Genomic DNA, 22,625 nt, shown 5'->3' with positions numbered 1-22,625 from the left:
AAGCTGAAAGCAGTCTGCATTCTCTTTGTTTGGGTAATTCGTTTTCCCACATTTCCCTCTGGCAAGGGAGAGTAGCAACTGTGCCTCCTCAAACAGACCCGGGATGTGTGGGAGGAGGACAGTCACAGAACCTACATATTTGGGAAATCACCACCACTCAACTTCTCTTGTTTTCTGGAGACCTTAAACAGGTAATTCCTAAACATGTTTAGAAATAAATCTCCCCAGTGTTTCATTTTATCATGCCCTCCTTTCTCATGCTGGAAAAGTTGTAGGGATCAGCATTTTTTTAATGAATTAAAATTACATTTTGAACAAACTAGAGGAATTGCTGTACACTCCCTACAATAACCGAAAGTATCATTCTGGATATAGCAAAACAAATGATGCAGGGTGTAAGTGATCCCAGTCCCCTGAATGGTAGTTCTCAGGCTCTCAACGGAATTCTTCAGTGTTGGTGGCTCTGGAATAACAGCGATAATATAGTGGAGCTGGGCCACCCAAGGCTGCCCATTTAAATCAGCCTGGTCTGACTTTGACCTGCTCTACAACAGGGGGACATCCAAAGACATCACCTTGATCATTCATAGATTTCATCAGAAGAAATGATTTTGAACCTTAAAAAAACCTCAAAACCATTCTCTTTGAAGAATGATATATTTTAATTGGGGGTGATGGGACTTATTTTTTAATATCAAAACCATTTTGATATTATTGGAAAATGGCAGAAAAACAGTAGAGAGGACCAAGTATTGAAATCAGAGGAAAAAACTGTACAGCAGAGAGGAGGTTTTGAGTAGGAGAGCAGATGTCATCAGTCAGGTTTGGGTACTGATTATTAAACCACAAAAAGTGCTCAGGGCTAAATTTTACATCTTTGATTTGTACAGCAACTCCCAAAGAATGCAATGTGTTTGCACATGGATGAGCATATATAATCTCGTAAGTTTTCCTGGGAGTCAAACAGCACTGTGTTAAATGACTTGCCCACAAATAATGAGAAAGCATACATGAATTGGAGATGAAAGGAATTCAGGGCCCTAAATACAGCTGAGCACAGATGTATGGCCCTGGGCCATTCGATCTCCCACTCTCAGGGTGACTCTTCCACACCTGTTCTCTCTCCTAAAACTTCCAACTCCTCCTCTTAAACTCAGCTGATAAATGTATTTCTTTTTTAGAAAAGAGAATTAATCATCAGAGAACTTCCAGTTGGTCCTACCACATCCACCATCTTCTCTCTCCTCTACATGGCATCCATGCACACTCCTGTTCCCATAGAAAAGCATCCTTCCTCATGCTAAGGCTTATACCTCCATGTAAGCCCCTCCTCTTTATTATACTTAAGCACTAACATCTATAGCAGTTTCCCTCTTTCTGTCACACTTTATCAGTCTTTTTTTCCTATAGGGTATCACTCTACCTATTAGTGTAAAAACATGCTGTAATAATACTCCACCATAAAAACTGAAAAGATCTTTGACCCTATATAATATTCCCTCCTAGGTTATTACCCATTAACTATTATTTAAAGCAAACCTCTTCAAAAAGTACTCTATATTTTCTGCCTTTAGTTATTTTTTTCTCCAACTATCCCTTAAACCCATTAATCAAGTGAACATCACTATGACAACTTGTCTCCAGATTACAATAACCAGCCCATCCTCAAATTACTGTTCAATCTCCGGTCATCATCCTATTTAACCTATCCACACATTTGGCCAGTCAATCAACCTTTTATTCTTTAAATATTTCATTCATTTCCAAAATATCACTCTCCCTCTAAAAACTGCCTTTCCTTCTCTGGCTGGCTTCTCCTGACTTTCCTCACCTCCAAAATGGAAATGATATGTAGCCCATTGCTCAAACGTGGTCTGTGTCTGTATTTAATTTTTAGACCATCTTATTGGACTCTAGGACTTTAAATATCATCTAAGGAGAAATCGCATGAATCCCAGACCCAAACCCTTCATCCCACCACCACCATCCACATCCGTTTCTTCCACATTCCCACACTAATTGCATGGTAACTGGGCCTCCCTTCTGCTAACCCTTCAGACAAAATAATCGCTTGAGTCGATCTTTGATTTTGTTCTTCATCTCATGCCCAACATCACCCACCAGTAAAACTTGTAGGCTTTACCTTCAAAACACATATTACATATTGAACCCAATCACTTCTAACTCCTACCTCGTCTCTTCTATGGATTGAGGCAGTTTCCTTTGCCCTACCTCTTAGTTCATTCTTTCTCATGGGAACTACTGTTGGATCATGGTCAAGGCTCCCGCGCTTCTGAGAATAAAAGTCAGAGTCAGGACCTCAGGACTTCTGTACAGGGCGGTCCCACTGCTCCTCTGACCTCATCTCCTGTCATCATTCCCTTCCTCATTTTGGCTCTTGCGGGGCGAGCTAAGACACCACAAGCGTGCTCTGCCCTCCTGTCCTCTGGATATGCTTTTCTTTCCTGGAAAAACTACTTGGAGGAAAGGACTTTTTCTTTCCGGTTTCTGTGCAGAAGACAAATCTTCTCAGAGAGGTGTTCCCTCACTACCCTGTGTAAGACAACACCCGCCCTGGGGCTTGGCTCGCTCACTCCCCATAACTCTCTTACCATTTGATTTGCATTCATTACTTTATTAGTATGTTATCTTCCCTTTCCTTGTTAGAATAAGTTCTGGAATCTCACGTACTTTAGTTGGTTCACTCTTGTGTTCTGGCTTGGCACCTAGTCAATTTTCCAGGAATACTTTCAGAAAAAAAATGACAGAAATCCTGCTGGCAAAACTCCTGATGTCAGAAAGAATGTCCCACATGAAAGCTGATGAACAACATTCAAAACTAACTTCTGTTCTGAAATGAAGGGGACGAGCATGAAAACTGAACCACGCCATGATGCAGGCACAGCTCCCATATGCGTAACCTGTGTAGTGTCCAACCACACAAGACCGGTGCTCGGCACACGGCACAGGCGTGGGCTCTAGCTCCAAATCAGTTAGACCCTTGATTAAAACAACTCCAAGACAAAACTCTGTTTCTTTCTTTCAGAGACCGAATTTAAGGATATCATGAGGAAAAGGAAAGAAACAGAGACAATTTAAAGGGCCACCATTTATTTACCTCTACTATATAACATATCTGGAAATCTGAGTTATAGTTTATAATTTTAAACACAAACACTCAGGGTAGTGAAGTGAACAGCGTTTATCCTAGATAGTCTGGGCTCGTACACACTGAGATTTCTTAACAAATTGCATGGATAAATGCATTAGTAGAAGCAGAAGAAAAATGAAAGCAAACTTGCCCTCTACCAGAGGGAGGTGTTTCCTTACTTGTAGCAAGGAGAGGCTCTCTCCACACACACGAACCCAAAGTAGCCTCGTTTGCCTCCGAGTCTGGAACCTTTCCGATGCTTGTACTCACAGCAGGAGCTCAACCTGTTCACCTGCATCCCGTTCAGATAAAAGGTGAGGCTGAAGGGAAAGCCATGGTGCCTTTTGGAAATGAACTGAAAGGTCTCTAGAATGAAAAAATAAATAAATAAATCAGTAAAAACTGTTGACTTTGGGCTAACATCTTCTACATCGCATTTTATTTTTAGACAAATACAGTATTAGGCACTAGATCATCTTCTGAAGAGAACTTCAGCATCCAAAGCCATTCTATTAGGGAACAAGGATTAAAAAAAGTATGGAAGGAAAACAATGGAAACTAAGTTTTGTAAATGCGGAGGGGAAGAAGGGTTGAAGGGAGGGGAGGGGAATGGGAAAAAAAGAATTGAGATATAGTATGCACAGGTATGAATTCTCTATGATAAATGTGATCATTATGTACAGTATGGAAAAATGTACCAATTAAAATTAATTTTAAAAACCATTCTACTATTTTTACTTGTAATAAATATGTAAGTCTTTATAAAACTCTGATTTGTAATAAAACAATGACTTCTGGCATTATATGAGCACATGTTACTTCCAGGCACTGTGCTAGATTATCTTAGGTGTCTTGTTTCTCAGCAGTCATATAAACTACAAATGTCTCTGTTGACAATTTCTAGATGAGAAAGTTAAGAATTAGAGGAGTCCAGTAATTTACTCACTATTGTACATAAGTAGGAGAGTTAGTATTAGTATTTAACATGTCATTAAATCCCATACCCCTATCTTGCTATGCTATCTATATTGACAAAGTACACAATGACAAGAAGTCGTCATGAGATTAGTATGCTTGGGCCAGGGATATAGTTCAGTGGTACAGCCCCTGCCAGGCAAGCACAAGGTCCTGGCTTTGATTCCTGGTACCAAAAAGAGGAGGAGGGGATTAGTATGCTTTTTTTACAATTTGTATTTTGTATTGACACTTTAAATATCCTAATAGATATGTGGACGAGGCCACATTCAGTTGTGTGGCTTTGAGCCTCTTTCTTTGCTTCCCCACCCACCCAAACATCCTACCAATAAATTGAGAATAATGATTGCAGTTGACAGTTTTTAATGATTCCAAATTTTTGTGAGTGACTTGGACAAAATCCTACCCGAGAGACCCTGTTTTCTACAGAATGACTTGGAATCCTGCTACCTAAGAATGCCTCTAACAAACTACTTTGCTTCTACCAATAATACAGTAAACAAGTTTCACCTCTCCACTCTGTACACATTTCTTTCTAATCTTGCACACATTGCAGTACATTAAAATATGCCTGCACCTGGAGTTTTCAAACTTTAGTGTGCACCAGGATCACCTAAAGGGCTTGTTAAAATGTTTATCACTAAGTCTCACTCCAGAGTTTCCGATGCAGCAGGTCTGGGGGAAGATTCACGAACTTGCTTATCCAACAAGAGTCCAGCAGAGCCCGATCCACTGGCCTGGGGAGCCCACTTTGAAAGTCCTAATTTACATATTTTCTCTGTTGCATGTTTGTGAAATCTACGAGAGCTGAAGAAGAACTTAACGCATCGTGGTTTCCCCGGGACCCAGAACAGTGGGAAATGAGGTCTCCCCAAGTAGTAAAAATGGTTCATTATTATAATGTATTTCACCACCATCTAGAAATGTGATAAGAATGTCGCATTATGCCCTAAAGATGTCTAAATCAGATGTAAGTCACTCTAAAGACTTAGACCTTAGTGTTTGTAATGTAAAATTAAACTAGGGAAGAATTGAAAAGCTAGTATCTGGGGACGCTAACACACAGTGGGTTGTTGAAATCCACTTGTTTAATGATAAATCGATTCCGCAAGTGGTGACTAGAAAGCAAGTTTCACTGCTTTCACTGTAGAAAGCTCAACTCCACATTCACAAAATATAACCCATTCCACTGCAGCGTGTGCCTGACAACTCCTTGAGCGCCCAGCCTGAAGAAAATGCACTCAACGAAACGCCGAGAACAGGCACAGAAAATCAACTTCTAGATGGGACTGGTCTTCCTTTGTATGTCTGTGGATCTGCAGAACACACACAGCTATCACTCCATTTTGTTCTTCACTTTTTGAAGTGTTTTAAACAAGAAGGGACACCCTCTGTCTTCACTCCTTTGGCTCTTTGTTTTGTGACGTTTCATTTTAGAGTACTGTGACATCTCTCAATCCTGACTCCATTGCTTTTCCATGGAGGATAGAAAGAATACAGACCGGAACCGGAAATCAGCAAGGTTTCGTTCATTTCCCAGGTCTTCACTTGGTAGTGTGTGCCGTGGTAAGTCATCCACATTTGTGTCATTTCAAATTCTCATCAAGGGAAGGGGTAGAGCCCCAGTCTCCCCACTTCAGAGTAGTTTTAAGGATTATATACTATATAATACTAGCAAGCAATTTATAATATTTGTAAAACATAGTTGTTCATTATTTCCTGACAATGGGTGGCACTGTTTCAGGCACTGAAGAAAAACAAAACTACTAGAAAAATATCCCGGGTTGCCTCTTCTCTGAGAAGTTATAATTCAGTGAGAAAGGTGAAATTAATGTGCTGGAGTTCTGAAGTAAGGTCACCAGATCCTCTCCCCTTGAAAATGTGTCTTTGGAATCAAAGACTTAAACTAAGCAGCGTTTAATTCATATACAACTGAACTTTAGATAAAAGCTGAGATGGCAGCGTTCTTTTTCCTGGGGTTACTCTCAGCCCTACCCCTGACTCTGTTGCATCACAGCCCTTCTAATTGGGTAGGGCAGGACACAAATAATCAGCAGTTTCCCTGTCAAGGGGGCTGACTTGATTGAGAGAAAAGATGTAAAACGCCAGGACTGTGGTATCTCCAGTAATAAGCAGCAATCTGGGAGGCAAGCTAACAAGGAAGGCCAGAGGTCTCCTGAGACTGTAGGTCTAATTAGAGCCAGCCACAGGCCGGTGGATGAATCCTAAATTTAACAGGGAGATACAAGCAATAAGGCAGCCACAGTGGCTCTCCGTACGCTCTCTGCAAATCCCAGCTCACTGGTCGTGGCAGGGATGTTCAGAGCCCACCCAACTCTTACATTCCCGGGCTGCCTGGAGCTTCACCTCTGCACAGAGGAAACAGAGAACCTGGTGGAAAATAAAAGGTGAAACAGACTTGGAAATCATCTGAACTTTGTATGTACCCCTGACACCATGGAAATCCCAAGCTACTAAGAACCTCAGATGCAGTGTTCAGAAAGAGGCTCTTCACGGAGAGAATTAACGAGGGATCAAAATGAGACCATCCTAGATTTAAATTTTACCCTAACTCCAATAACTGCTTTCCTTAGAGGAAGAGAATATCATAACTAAAATAACCTTCCATACTCTAAGATTCCTAAGTGTTACTAAGATTACTAAATAAAACTTCGACCTATTATATCATCATGTACTTTCATCTTTCTAAATGTATATGTATGTATATATATAATATCTAGAATTCATCTTCATACAATAATCAATGTTTGTTTTTAAATGCATATTTCCTCCAAAACTTTTTGTTATTACTGTATAGAATTACATCTTTGGGCTGGGGATGTAGCTCAGTCTCACAGTGCTTGCCTTGCAAGCATTAGGTCATGAGTGTGATTTCTGGTACCACCCAAAAAATAAATAAATAAAATTACATCTTTATGAAATAAAAATATTCATATACTCATAATTTTTTAGGACATTTCTAAATTTTCTATTTCTTTCTGTTCTTGTTCTTGACTAAACTATATTTTGTCTTTTTTACTTCCTTTCCTTATTACTAAGTATTTGTAATACACAAACATTCGTATGGGGGACTGGTACATACATACATTGCATCTGGATTCTTTTTCACTTTTTCTTCCTTGCTCCCTCCCACCTCCAAAAGTCCAAAAAAGAATGACCCTTCAAGTTTCTCAAAGAGCATGGCCCTGTCAACACTTCTATTTTGTTTTTTGGACCCCAAACCTGTGAGCAAATAATTTTTGTTGCTTTAAACCACAACTGGAGAACTTCATTATCTCAGCCCTAAGGAACTAATATCCCCAAAACAGCCCTGCTGGCACACTATGAAGGCCTATTAGCTCAAGATACTTAACAAATCACTTACATCATTTGATGATCACCAAACTGAAATCAGAGTCTAGCCTAAAACATACAAATAAAATTTTTTAAAACTCTGAGTAAAACTTCAGTAGCTTTATACCAGGGTGATAGGGACTGAATTTCATATATTTATTTTACATAAGTTAACAAATAAACAGCTACAAATCGTCCCTCAGAAAGAAAAAAAGAAAAAGAACAAAAACAAAACCTTCAAAAGAAAAACTTCAGAAACTACGAAAAATGCACAGATATATACAACAGAATCTCTTTATGGAAACGAGAAAAGATGGCCACAGGAGGAAGGAGGGCTAGAAAAAAGAGGCCAATGTTTTTTTCCATCAAAAAGATAAACATGGCAAATAAAAATACATGAGAAGAGACTACTCTTTACAGGAAGCGAAAATATTCAGTCATTTCATAGGTAGATATCATAGGCAGTCAGCTTTTGCTTGAAGTCTAAAATCCAACTACAAGAAACAAGATGAATTCCTTTGGGAATAGAAGATGTACTTTCTGCCTTCTTAAATAAGTTTATGGTTATTTTAATAAAAAACCAAGATTATTTAACAACTGCCACATTTTAATGAGTTTACTCTTCCGAGAATATGATAAAGGCCCTTCTCTTAAAACTGAAATCTTCTAAAAACCTATTCACATTTCACTGAATCATGCAGAGCTTTGGTTTGTCAAAAGGGCAGATTCTTTTCAGCCCAGCTAAATTGCTAAGATTGCTGAACCTCAAGAGTATGCTAAGCCACCCAAGTTTTCAATTTTGAACAATTACTTTCCTGGCAATCAAGGGCAGGCTGAGACAAAATTACGGTATGGACAAGATTCAATTATTTAAGTCTCCATTACATGCTAGTATTCAAGACTGCCCAAAGGCATAACAAAAAGTCCTAGGATGGACGAGCATGCCTCCTCCTATCAGCTTTGCTTTTGCACTCATTGCAGAGTGTACGTCCTCTACCAAAAAGTTGTTCAGCTATGACTTATTATTTTCGTCTGCATGTACCAGTTTTCCAGCAGCCAAATATATATTATAGATATATCTCGCTGAATGCAGCATAATCAAATACCCAGGACAGTTTTCACTGTGTCAGTTTCAATGGTAGATTATACCTCATTGCACTAATTCCCCTAAATTAAGAGCTGAATTGTAATCCTTTAAAAAATAAGTGCGTGCATTACAGTGCTCTCTCTGCCAAACTCATTAGGAGTTTCACACCCTCGCATTATGAAAATGCAGGGAACTCTTTGCACTGAGAGGAGCTATCCAGGGCTGCATGCACCTGGGCTGGGTCCTGACCCACCCCTGCTCTGAATGTGTGACTTCGGAGACCCACGCCAACATAGGAGTCTGCCCATTTTGCCATCTAAAAAATGGAAGCAACAAACTCTGAGATGCCTTGGCAAGATGTCACAAAGGGAATCATATTTCCGCCAAATATACAAAATTGAAAAAGGTTTCTTGCATAATTGGACATCATGTTTAACTTTTAAGTTAAAACAAGCATTCTATTGTTTAAACCAATAAAATGACTTAAGATATGTTAATTCCTAGATATGTAGTTATATTTCTAGTTTTAGGGTATAAAATATTTTTCATTAATCGTCATTCTTTTTTCATGTTTCTCTTGGTCTCCTTCCTTAATGCCTGTGTCTATGTCAAGATTTCTAAATATTACTTGTGATTACTTAAAATACTAGTACTTTCTCAATACAGTTCCTTAAGCAAGGAAATAACAAATAAAATCCTGTATACATGTTTCCTTTTATTAGTGCTCCACTGAACTAAATATGGAAGAAAATGCTAGAGGAAATATGTAAAACTTGTATTGGGTATAAAAATGATCTTTCATGCTGATCAACACAGGTTTATGATCAAATGACAGAAGAAATGTACTAAAGGGCCATGTAGCCAAATTCTGCACCAACTTGTTTAGGTGTGATTCACCCTGGAGTTTACTGGATTTGTGATTTCATTTCAACATACCCCTAAACAACAAATTGCCAATTTTTTATTGTTCTCTTAGAATAATGTATGATATAATTCACCATGGCAAGCCAAATAGTTAACTCGTAATTTGGGGGACAGCCTATTTGTGCAATATTTTAACGATCATATATCTCTATTCCCAAATTAATCTGTTATCCCGTTAAATCATTCCAAATTCCTTCTTCCACAATCTGCAAGAGTAATTGCTGCTTCAGTTTCAATCATAGAGCAGTAAATCTAGATTTACTTTTAGGCAGCTGGTTTATGAGCCCCTGGATATGCATAATTTCATAAGGTGATTGAAGTCATTTTGGTACTATATCAACAACAGTTTATCTATAATATCATCCTCAAGCAATTAGAAGAAATCCACCTTTCATGTGTACCTTTTTCAAGTAGTTTGCCTTTGTACACACACAGGTTTTCCCCGCCGCAGTGTTGCTGATAAACTCTGATTTCATCTCGAAAGTCTGGATCATCATAAGCTAGGTGCACGTTTTTCCCCAAATAGATCATTGTAATAGCTGCGTTACTGTGCACTGATGTTTTGTAAATCCTTCCTGAATCCTAGAACAGACAAAAAAAGAGTCTTATTAACTAATCACCTTCCAATTAGAGTTTTTATTGTCGTATGACATCATAATGAAAAAAGAAAGGCTAGTTTTATACAAGTAGTTTAAAAAAAATCTTTACCAAGCGTCAGTTTACATGGAGCATGAAAAGTCAAGCTCTTTACAAAATAGATGCCTCTTAGCCACTCTCACATGTATTTTGGCTTTGTACTTTTAAATGCTGGGGATTTAGAGAAATTTTATCTTTTTTTAAGTTCAGTGGACCCTTTACTTCAGAACTCAATTTGCTGGTTGTAACTCTGGTCATCAGCTGAAGGCTCAGGCTCCTCTACACAGCTTGCAAAGTCTTTCTCCTGTATGCAGGCAGATCTCGGTGTCCTCAGAGAGACACTGATCCAGGATTTCTCAATTAACCCCACACAGGAAAGGACATTTAATGTTCCTTTCAGAACTCTTTAAGTCTGTATCTGAGACCATCTGGAAGCACAAGCAGCCAGCACTGGAGTCATAACTCAAGACTTTGGTCCTAAATTAAAACTAAAATGGCAGTCATAACCCCAGTTGGTCGTATGTCAGGCCCTTCGTAACTCAAGGGTCCAATGCTTGTGTATTTGTCTTTTACACAGAGTGAAAATGTCAGTGATGCTAGGAGCAAAGTACTTTTGGCTATTTGAGCTAGTTCTTAAATAAACTTCCAAACAAATGAATTTTTTTAATGTTGACATCATTTTGTTCCAATTTGAGTCAACATTGTTCGTGGTATAGCAGTAATTTTTGAAACTGACTGGTTAGTCTTTACAATCAAACATTAACAGCATGTCCTCCCCTCGGTTTATTCTATCTGACAAGGACATGTAGAGGTGCTTTCATTCTGGGGTCATTCTGAGGATTAAGGATCACATATGTTATTTGCCTGCAATTTTCCATGTTCACAAGAAGCATATAGTTCAAAGAAAGAACAAAAACCAAAACAATATTACAGCCCGGTGCATGGCACACACCTGAAATCCCAAATTCTGGGAGGCTTGAGGATCACAAGTTCAAGCCCAGCCTGGGCAATTAAGACATTGTTGCAAAATTTTAAAAAATAATTAAGAAGTGGATGGGAATGTAAAGGCCATGAGTTCCCCAGTACCACAACATAAACAAACAAACAAAATAACCCAATATTGATAATGTGATCTTTGGGCTGGGGTATAGCTCAGTGGCACCACTGCCTTCCTGGCAAACCCAAGGTCCTGAGTTCTATTCCTGATACCAAAAAAACGAGAATCAATAATGTGATTTTTGATGTCAAAAACATCTTCCCAATAGACTTTAAAATTATCCCACGAACCTCCGTGATATTCTGTTACTGACATGGAACAGAATGTCCTGGGCAGTGTCTTCTAATGTCTATTCTGAGGTGTTTCTGTAGCAGCGGTGCTCGCCCAAACTAAGCATGTGTGTCTATTATGTGCCCCACAGGCTTCGTAGGATCCCAGACAGCTACTGATGCGACCCCACGAGATGGCAAACTTTTAACATTACTCTTAACATTAATTTTTTTTCCAATTTTTTATTTTGATTAGTACATAATGATTACATTCATTGTAGAGAATCAGTACAGGTACAGACCACATCTCAATTCTTTCCTTTTTTCCCCTTCCCCTCACTCTGCCTTTTATTTTGCCAGCCCTGGTTTCATTTATCTCTGCTCATTTATCTCTGCATAGCCCAGGTGACAACAGGGTCCTGGGGGAGGAGGCGAGTTCGCTTTACTCAGGGGGGTCCAGGCGAGCAAGTCAAAGGCTGGACACCGGTGATGTGAAGGATGGGCTGGAGGAAGGAAGGGAGAAATAGGAATGGATGAGCCGGCTTTGCGGCACTTTCAGAGGCCCACTGGAAATGCTATAGGTTTCTAGAATTGTGCACAGGCCCAGCTTTGCTTTTAATCTACTTTATTTTCTATAAATAACTTTTTTACAAAGTGAAAAATATGCAGAGACAAACTTTCAGTGGATCCACAGCAATTGTTCATGTTTGACCTTCACTGAATTATGGGTGTACGGGAAACATGCATTGAAAAAGCAGCTGCAATAACAGCAGTTTTGAAGGGAATACTAAAGTATTTCCATCCCTAAACCCAGCCCTTCTACTTCAGAGGGCTTTTTAAAAAATCCAATTCTATTTTTCTGAAACAAAAACCAGAGCAAGTAAGTGTGGTGAAGTGAAATTCTGCACACAGTAGTCTGAAAAATAAAAAGTGGGGGAGAAGTCCAAGATTTAAAATTATTGAAGCAAACTGTCTTGCCTGTGGATATACAAGAGCTTCCAAATAGAGATAATCAACAGAAATATTTCAGGAACATCAAGAGTCACGAAGGCAAATCAGCAAAGGAGGTAATGCTCTGTAGATTAGAAACATCTTCCTGAATCACAGTTGAAAGCAACACTACGATGGCAAGCCTGGCTCTTGCTTGCAAAATCATAATCCCATGGTTCTCCTTGCCCGGGGACCATGGAGCAGTGACCTGCACGCATACAGCACGCCACACCAGCAAAAGACCTAAGGCAATTCCAGCTCCCAGCTCCTGCAAACACTTAATGAAGTGACTGATTAAATAAAAGCATCCCCTTTTGGATAAGCAATACTTTCTGAAGGAGCATGGATTTAGAGGAAGCCCTCTGAGCTCCTGGGAGATAAGCACTCTATAAATACAAGGTTATAGTGGGATTAGAGCTGGGGAGATGCTTGCCTCTTGTGTGTGAAATGAGAAACTGGAGGGAGAAACTTTTCAAAATAAAATAAATGGCAGCCTTGTACCTTTTTCATTTCTTCTCATTCAATTTTTTTTTCTGCTGAAGCATATTTCTGATAGTGACATCTCTTGGGTCTACAGTTACCTTATCATTCTCTGTTTTAAAAATATTCTCCAATTATTGCCACAGAGTAAACTTTCCTAGGTTCTACCAGGTGGCTCAAGTGACAGCTCATGGTTAAATACACACTGTAGGAAACAAGCCATTGTTTCTTTCAATTGACTAAATGGCTTCTGTATTTATCATTTAACTTCCATATTCAGAATGAGCTCAGACTGATGAAACTTTGACAAGGTTTCATGGCCCTTTCTGAAAGGCCTGAAATTTCAGGCCTTGCACATAAAGGTGTAACTTTTTTCTTTCCGTCATCAGTTGCTTATGACTTCCCTTCTAGTCCTCTCCAGATTTCTGAGGCAACTGCAATGAGACAGATAAACAGCAGGCCTGAGAAGTGGTGCGCCACTCCAACATTATATATGTGCAACATTTAGCATTTGATTGATGTCCAGGCTTTTCACTGGGATCTATTATCCCCACCCAGGCCTGTCTGCGGAGCATATCCAAGAGAGCCTATAGGTGTTAACGTATCTGTTTTCACTCATAGTACTGGATGGCAACTCTTCTCTATTCACTTAACCAACCCTTGGTGTACTGAAACTAATAGAGCCTTACCTAGACTACTGTAGGACTCTTACCACAGATTTTATTATCCAGTCTGGAACACATACTTACTAATTATTATGAACAAGAAAACAATAAAGAAATTTAAAGTGTTCTTGGGATACTGGTATACATGGTGACCCTATTAATAATCATCCCACTCCAATCTGATGTCCCCCCAAATCTCCGCAATCCCAGATATAAAAGGAATCTATGATCACTAAGATCATGCGACTTTTCCTATTTAAAGTCCCTTACCAACTACCAATGTCTCTGAGCTAAGTTTCAACAGCCCTCAAATATAACATATCTTATATTCTTGGATTCTTACTATTTCTCGATGATTGCAATTTCTTGGGGTGCCTTTAAAATTCCAGCAATTCCACAGATTACAGTGCCTCAAATATGAACAACCTGTTTTGCATCTGCAAACCTCAGTTTAGCTAGATGAGTCACAAGGTCCTGCTACTTTTCTTTGCATTCCTCTCTTTTGATACCCCCAGTATCTTGCCAGTGCTGAGATGAAGTAAGGACCTGGGGACAGACATGGAACAGAAAATTCCACATTTGGTCTTTGGGTGATTCAAAAGCTGCAGTGGATTGACTCTACCCTAACTCCCAAGTTTTCTATATTGAAGGGAAGTCAGTAGTGATCAGAACAGGAAAACTGCTTCACAGTGTCCTAGTAAAGCAAACACCACCTTCAGTGGCAAGTCCTTTGAAAAGATTGATACCAAAACCTGGCCATAGAAAGGCAGTTCCCATACTAACACTACTGGCCTGAGACAGAGGGAACTCTGCCACAAGGTGGAGGAAAAGCATTCCATCCCCAAGCCTCAGGAAGCAGCCAGTTGAAATGGACACCTTTCTCCTCTCTCCACTCACTGGCTATTGGTCTCGCTCCCTCTCCTGCCCACTTTTCTTAATAACCATCCCACCTGCTTACTTCTGACGTGCCAGAAATGGCCCAACCCTTCTGGAGGCGGCAGAACTCCAGATTTTGAGATTTCCAGTTGACACATGAGGCACTCCTTCCTCGCTGGCTCTTATTTTGGGTGAGCAGGCTGAGAATCTGACCCACCTAGTGAAGGATCTACCCTGAATCCACCCACTGCAAGGATCTCAGAAGTATCCTTGGTCACTCTTTTTTACCAAGACATTTTTCCAAAATGCCTGGTACTACTAAGTGTTCCACTGATTAGTTGACTTTTTAATTGCTTTTCGAGTCTGAGTTAGCTGTGTAGCCACCAAACTTCTATGCTAATTTTAAGCAAAAACACTGATTAAAGGAAAATGTCTGAAATAAAGCCAGCCTATTATAAGATATTTTGAATTATCACACATTAAAACCATGCTGTTTTCCTTTTGGTTCTCAAGTCTAGGTCCACTGGCAAAAAAAGAAAAAGTGTGGAAATACCAAGATAATGAACTGACTATAATGGAGATGGAAAGATTTTTATTATGCAATTTTTCTAGCAAAGCTAATATGTGTTAGTCTTTATTTGATGTCGGGAGAAAAGGATCTATATAGGAAAAGCATGATTGGTTTCCATGACATTTACCTATGGATAAAAAGAATAAGGATTTAGTTTCTGACATGGATAACAAAATATGTGTTTATGAACATAGTGCCAATAAAGAAACTTGATGAAATTTAAGCAAAATCAGATGCCTGCCCTCAGCAGTCTTTAGAATGTGGGAGTAAAAGTAAGGAATAAGACAAGTTCATGAGTATCTATACTAGCAGAATAAAACAGGGACATGAGCAAAATAGTAGTATTTTTTTTTTAGGACATTATCAATGGTTGTTATTTTAGCCATTGGTATCTTCAAGATAGTTTCTCAGGAAAACAAATACACAAATAATAGTGAGTTACAGACAAAAATGGTAGGAAATTATCAATGGTTGTTGTACCATACTTTGGTTTCTTCAAAGTGGTTTCTAGGGCAAACAAACAGAGCTATACATGAGTGATCAATTAAATAATCATTGACTACTCTCAATGGTGGTTGTTCAAAACACACAGTGATAAACATACATCCATTTACAAAATAGCATAGAAACAATAGAAACACTACAGAGTTATGGACAGATTGGTAGGAAATTATCAATGGCTGCTGTAATACATGTTGGTATCGTCAAAGTGGTTTCTCAGGAAAACAAAGATATGCAAGAAAGATGTAACAAGTAGTTACAGCCTAAGGGTTGTGAAAAATAGCAGATTACCTCTTCATCAGTGACTCCTTTCACTGAGGTGTGACGGCTGGAAGGAAGGCCGGGATTGAAAAGAAGGACCGAGAGACTAGCACCAGTGTCCAGCAATAGGCTGTTTACTTTTTCCTCTATAGTCATGATTACGCCGGGAACATATCTTTTTGAAGACAGCAAAAAATGGAATTCTGTGATGCTAGCTGCCCAGACATACACTGCAGAGAAGAGGGCTTATGATGGTCACACACCCTTCTTATCTCTCCAGTACTCACAAGCAATTTGAGAGAATGAATATTTGCCTTCCTAATACAAATACAGGCTAAGGGTCTAACTAGACTTGGTGTTAAAGAAACAGCTGACCAGTTACAGTTAATATCTTCAGAGACTCGAGGCAAAATGTCTCCCAGGTAAATTCTTTGTAATTTGGATATGAGGATTATCCAAATTGACATGTAAGCTCAAAATGTCAGCTTGCTGGGTTGTACATTTAATCTTCTGCTCATTAACTGTGATCTTAGGCAGGTTATTTCACCTATCTGGTATCAGTTGAAATGAAAAAAAAAAAAAAATGATTATACATCAGATGATCAAATGTATGTTAAATACTGAGCAAGATCACCACCATATACTAAATACCCATGAAATGTTAGTTGTAATCATTTGGTCATTATTAAGTGTAAATTTACATATTTTCTTGAAAAGTTAAAAAAAAAAAGGCAAACCTATGAAAGCAGGCAGTTGAATGGGAAAAAAAAATTAAATGATTTGAAAATGGGGAAATTTCCAGTGGAAAGTAAAAGCATGTTGGGGAAAATGTTGATGGACCAAGTGACAGCAGGAATAATTCAGGCTCATGGGGGTAGGAGCGGAGAGAAACAGAACCAGCAACTGAGAGACCCTGAATGCCGGAATATGTCAGACTTCCTATTCTGACACCTTGGCACCTGGAGCCTCAGTGACCTTGGACTAAGCACTTCTTAGCTATCTCTAGAGGACTTGGCTGACAGCACTTTTCATTTGCAAACTAACCAACCCAGAGCCCACATCTGTGTGCAGGTCCTCTACCAAGCCGCATACTCCGAGTCAATATTCCCCTGCCATAAGCATCGCAGGACCAGATAACAGACAACTCAGGACAGTCCTGCTCCACCAGAGCCCACTGAAATTATGCATCCAATCCCAAATCTGCCTCACCTGCTCCTTCCCATGGAAACCACATCTCCTTCACTCCCTCTGTCCCCTGACTGATCCTAGTGTCCCTGCATTACATGACGGGTGGTTAATTTTATGTCAACTACTTGTGGACACAGTGCATAGACAGGGGTCAATGCACTAGTCATTGTCAATGACTAGTCAGTTAGTCAGGATGGACCCTGACTAATACACCTGATGTCACATCCCCTCCCCTTGGGAGCTGTGATTATTGAGCTATCTTTTTAATGGCAAGTGTCTCCTGTTCTATAGAGTTCATCATACCTGAATTTAACAAAATCAAATCAAAAGAACCAAAAGGAAAATGCCCACATTTTAAAATAACCAGGCAGAAAAGTATAGTTGCTTTCATTAGGAAAGGGCCAGCTATTAGAAATTTTAAGCAGAGGAGGGACATGTCGGAAGGCTTTCTATAAAGTTGTTTACTATCATTACGGAAAAATCTACTAAAACTGAGATGAATTTGTTTACTTTCCTTTCCCCTTCCTGACTCACTCTTTCCTCTCTGAGTCTAACTTCCTAATCAGCATTTGGAGCCCATTTTGAATACTCTCCTATAGGCATTCTCCAATCTTTCAGGTCAGAAGTAATATTTCCTACTTCTGTGTTCCCATTATGCCTTACTTACACCATAGTGATGGTATTCATTCCAATTTATCATGGCTAATTGGATACATTTCTATCTCCCTTCCTGAAGACTAATTCCTCTTTCTGAGGCCAGGATGGAGTCTTACCCATCTTGGTAAGCTCAGCTCCTAGCAAAGCCTTCAGCATAGTCAATAAAAGCTCAACTGAGCTACTCGTTGACTTAGAGGGCAGCACATAAGCACAGAGGTGACTACAGTATAATTCCCTGACCTAGAGATGTGGCAGCAAGGATTGAAAAGTATTTATCAGATACATGAGACATGCACCATGTGGCACCTAGACCTGAGCTAAAAAGGCAAGAAGTTTGTCCCATTTGGTTGTTGACACCAAAAAGGTGGCTCATTCACATCAAATGTGCCATAAGTATAAAACAATCTTAGTGTTTCAAAGACAGGGTATAAATAATGTGCAATACCACCTTAAAATATTTCCTACTGATTCATCTTAAAACGATCGTGTCTTAGATGAACCTGATTAAATAAATTATATTTTTAAAAATTATTTCACATGTCTCTCTACCTTTTCTAACGTAGGTATTAGAAAACTTAAAACAACAAATGTGGCTTATATTTATTTTGGATGACTGATCGAGGGAATTTGGCAATTAACTGGATATGTAATGCAGGAATTCTAATTCTGAGGCCAAATTAGTAGAGAAAAGCTTGTGCTTAAAGAGAAATAAGGCAATTAGGTAGACACCCTGGTTTAAAATGTAACTATGTTGAACTGGAAGGCAGTAGGACCTATCAATCAGACACGTGTAATTGCACAGGGCTCATTTGGCGGGCTCTCGGCAGCAAAACAAATGGAGAAGCAGTAGAAAGTAGCAGAGAGAGGCTAAGACTACGAGCGCATCAGTCTAGTAGTTCTAGAATTACTGCAATAGGAGTTCTAAAAGGAGAAAATAGCCAAGAGAAAGAGCGCAAGAGAGCGAGAGATTGAGAGAGATCAAAAAGGGAGGGAGAAGAAAAAGAAAAAGAAACAAACAGGTGACACTGTCTCTATGACTGAAGAGACAGGCTGGCCTACAGGGGCTGTCAGAGCCCACATACCTGCTGACCTCATGCTGTGGCTCTAACCTGAATGCTGTCTCCCAGGTGGACCTAGCTCAGGGGTTGGCTTGCTTCATTTACCATGACCAGAGGACGAGAAGTTATTTCTTTCTTCTTTATTCAGCTCCAGAAGCCCACTCTCCTGGCCATATTCCTGTTGGATGTCCAGTGTGGGGTCCATAACAGGACCTCACCAGATACCCCAATTATGGCGAGCACCATGTTTCCTTCTTTGCCTTCCCCCAGGAAGGGCTTTCAAAACTGTTAAGGAATTAAACCCAACCTCTCACCCAAAGATCCTCTTTTCTCCTAGAACTACTGCCCTTTCATTATAAAGTTACATTTGAACTTATTTCTGAAGTTTAACACATGTACTTGATAGAACACACTGAAGAAAGACAGGGATAGAGTTAACACAGAAGTCAGGACAGTGGCTTCTCTGGGAAAGAGTAGGGAATATGATAGAGCAGAATTTAGGATCTCGCATGCATTTAGTGGCAAAGTAAAGTGCAGTTTCATTAAGTGGTAGAAATGCAGGTATTTACTTGATTATTGTTTAATTAGTACACATAGATTTAGTATATTCTTATGGGACATAAACTGTTTTAGAGTCTGACCACCTAACTAACATTTATCACAGTAGTATAATTCAACATTGGGAAATTAAATGCTGCACTCCATTATTTATTTGAAAATGATGGGAAGTCACTGTTTTTGCTAGATGGGGACTGCACTCATCAAGGAGCATGCTCATTGGTGTGGTGGAAATGAATGCCAAAATGCAGGATTCATAACCTGGTGAGGCGGCTCAGAGGTAGAGCATTTACCAGCAGGTGTGAGGTCCTGGGTTCAGTTCTGAGTGACACTCCCCCCAAAAAAGAAAGAAAAGAAAAAATAGAAGATAAAATGTTAGACAGTAGACATGGAAGAGTCTATTATTGTTCCAAATATTCCCATTGTCCAGCACTATGAAAGGGTAATGCTTCCCATTCCATGGTTTTCATTCTTGGCCGAAACTTGTTTTGGCAATGGAATTTAAAAGGGAGTAGCGTGTGCCACATTTGCACATAACCATAACATCACATGATGGCTCTGTCGGCCATGAGGTCAACACAGCCCAACTCTTCAAACAGCTGCTCTTCCAGTCCGGGCCCAGCACTGCAGCTGACCAACAGAGACGATCAACGGAGCAAGAAATAAAGCTCTGTTGCTGTAAACTGTGGTTGTTTATTAGAGGAAGCTACAATAATACATCATTGTTCGGTGAACTTTCCAGTGAAAGAAAGGAGAAAACAGAGGTCTAAGGTGACAGCCTGGGATGGAAGGGTGTGTTTCTCTACGTCAGGCCTGGGTATGTTGATAGGCAGAGCTGAATGTGGAGAAAAACTAAAAGAATCCAAATTAGAGAGGAGGATGGCAGTGCGCAAGGTGTCATGGGCTAGGGAACAGTCAGAGATCAGGAACACGGGCAAAGGCCGCTCCTCAGGGATGAGTGAAGGCTGCGTCAGAGAGAGTAACAAAGGGAGATAACTGTAAAACCTGAGTTAAAAGGAGGAAACTGAAGCACGTGGGAGAAAGACAGTCCCAGTCTCTTGAGAAGGTTGGAAGCGAGAACAGTTACAGGTCCTGAGAGATGGGCGTGGGGTGAAGGAGGCGCTGGTCTAGAAGAACCGGAAGACAGAATCCATGTGCACAGCAGCGTTTCCCTCCCTGATACTCACTGTGACTGTGTACCCCGCTATCTGCTAATAATCACAGAAGTCGATTAAAATAATATCGGTTTTGTATTTACGTAATGGAATTGAAGGAGGATGGATTTCTAGCAGCTCGAGCCTGTGTAAAGTTCACCTGGCCTTACAGTTATATTTTTCAATAATATTTTCAGGAAATGATTTCAGGAAATAGTCTGAAAAGACACTGAAAACTTTTTTCTAGGTAATATACACTAATTTGACATGCATCATTAAAAATCAGATTTGAGAAGATACATTATAATTCCTGGTATATTTAATTCCCCAAATTTTCACAAATTAAATGCTAAGGTATTTTGTATGGGTATTTTAAAGGAAATGGGTATAGTTTAAACTAGATTTGATCACATGGTTGAGAGGCTCCTGTCAATTGTACTAAATTAGTGACTCAACTGAACTATTCAGATCTTGAGTTTCAGATTCCTTTCAACTTATAGTTATGGGGCCCGGGATGTAGCTCAGTGGTACAGCGCCTGCCTGGCAAGTGCAAGGTCCTGAGTTCAATTCTTGGTACCAAAACAAACAAATAAAATATAAACTTATAATTATACTTAGATTACTATTTTTCTTTATGCAAGGCATTTTGCATGTTACTTTCCTCCAAATCTTCTACAAATCTAAAACTCTAACAGTGCAATATAATCTACGTTAAATTAATAAAAGAAAAATTTGTTTCATAATCACCTTGGTAAAGAGAGGTTCTAAGCCATTTGGAGCCGTGGTTGGACGAAGTCTCCTTCTTCTCCACATCTCTGATTTGCTTTCTCGGACAAGCTTTCCATTGGGGGGCGGAGGTGGCGGGGGAATGGGTATCCTGCAGGTGTCAATGCTTGGAAACTGATACAGATTCACTTTCTGTGATTTTTCCGTGGAGTTCCTGAACTTCCTCATTACCTTCTTGCCCTGTAATCACATTTGGTGATGTAAGAACCACTGAAGCTATCGCAGGGACCCAATGCAACCCGATATTTAGTAAGACAAGCCTGACACTGAAAGCAAGCACAGCTAATAGCAGGAGACAAACCCAGAGCACTCAGGTCTGCTGAAAAACGGCATTGAGTCCTAGCCATAGAAAATTGAATATTTATCAATTTCTAACCTTGTGTAGTATACTTCAGCCTACATATAGTAATGATACTTTTAGAGCATTTTGGGGATTTGTCCTCAACAGTCTATCAAATCCCTGTGGAGTATAATACAACTAAATGATTAAAATCAAGAAATCTGTAATGTTGTAAGTAAGGTTGGATAAAACACTTAGCAATATGGAGTCGATACTGTTTTTTACATTCTGATTTCACTCATCCAGATGTAAGAATGCTAGTATCAGCAAGGCAGTGAACAAATGGCAATCTCATGCACTTTTTGAGTGAATTACTTCAATCTTTGCAGAGGGGAAATTGGGGTATTTATCAAAATTTTAAGATGCCTGTATTTTGACCTAGAAAGCCTACTACACAGATAACTACACAAGTACACTAGCATAAATGTATATAAGGAATAGACACACATGTACATGCACAAACACATATGCTCACAGAAAACACATTTAGTTGAATCATCAAAAAGTTTTAAAAGTCCATCAATAGGGACATAGTTAATTAAGTTTTGGTTTGTTTGTATAAAAGATTCACACCAGGCTATAAAGAGAAAGCTGGGAAACCTTTTGATTCCAGCATAAAATAATAAGCATGGCTTGGTCATATATATCTTTTGAATAATTTATATGTGCATTTTAACTAAACACACTATAACTGGAAGAACTTGACCATGGGGTTACCAGTGGGGGTACACCTCATGTTTCTTTAATCAACTCTAAACATACAATTAACAATTACATTATGTTTGTGAATATACACGAGTCTCCAAATTTTCACAAATTGGCAGTTTTTGTGTAGCTGAGATAGTTTTTCAAGTTTTAAGGAATGTTTACAGACTTCTGTCCATTTTATACCAATGTATATATTTTATACTTATTTATTTTTCTAAATTATAATTTATATCATACTTATATTTTTACTTATAAGTTGACTCAATTTTGAACTTCTTTTGAGATGCTTAATAGCTAAAAGTTGTTTGTAGGACAGGGAAATTATTCTCCAAACATCTTCATTGTTAAATAAGTACAAAAGGTTAAATTTATATGTATAGCCCAACTCTTGATAGAAAACATTTATGTGAATGGAAAAGGATTTGAACAGATATTCACC

At 39.2% G+C, this 22,625-nt stretch overlaps 1 protein-coding gene across 2 annotated transcripts in view; it reads right to left on the bottom strand.

Annotated features, from left to right (window-relative positions):
• The window catches only part of Erich3 (glutamate-rich 3), a 101,098-nt gene that overhangs the window by 38,459 nt on the left and 40,014 nt on the right, over nt 1-22,625 (bottom strand). For both annotated transcript variants that reach the window (XM_005385238.2, XM_005385239.2), the window contains 3 exons: nt 21,100-21,318; nt 9,893-10,073; nt 3,331-3,517 (listed from right to left, as the gene is read on the bottom strand). In XM_005385238.2, the coding sequence (XP_005385295.1) occupies nt 3,331-3,517; nt 9,893-10,073; nt 21,100-21,318 (587 nt within the window). The remainder of the gene's footprint in view (nt 1-3,330; nt 3,518-9,892; nt 10,074-21,099; nt 21,319-22,625) is intronic.

This window comes from Chinchilla lanigera, unplaced genomic scaffold (genome assembly GCF_000276665.1).
Source record: "Chinchilla lanigera isolate Chin_1 unplaced genomic scaffold, ChiLan1.0 scaffold00022, whole genome shotgun sequence".
NCBI classification, from domain to species: Eukaryota; Metazoa; Chordata; class Mammalia; order Rodentia; family Chinchillidae; genus Chinchilla; species Chinchilla lanigera.
This window is presented reverse-complemented; position numbering and strand designations above follow the sequence as displayed.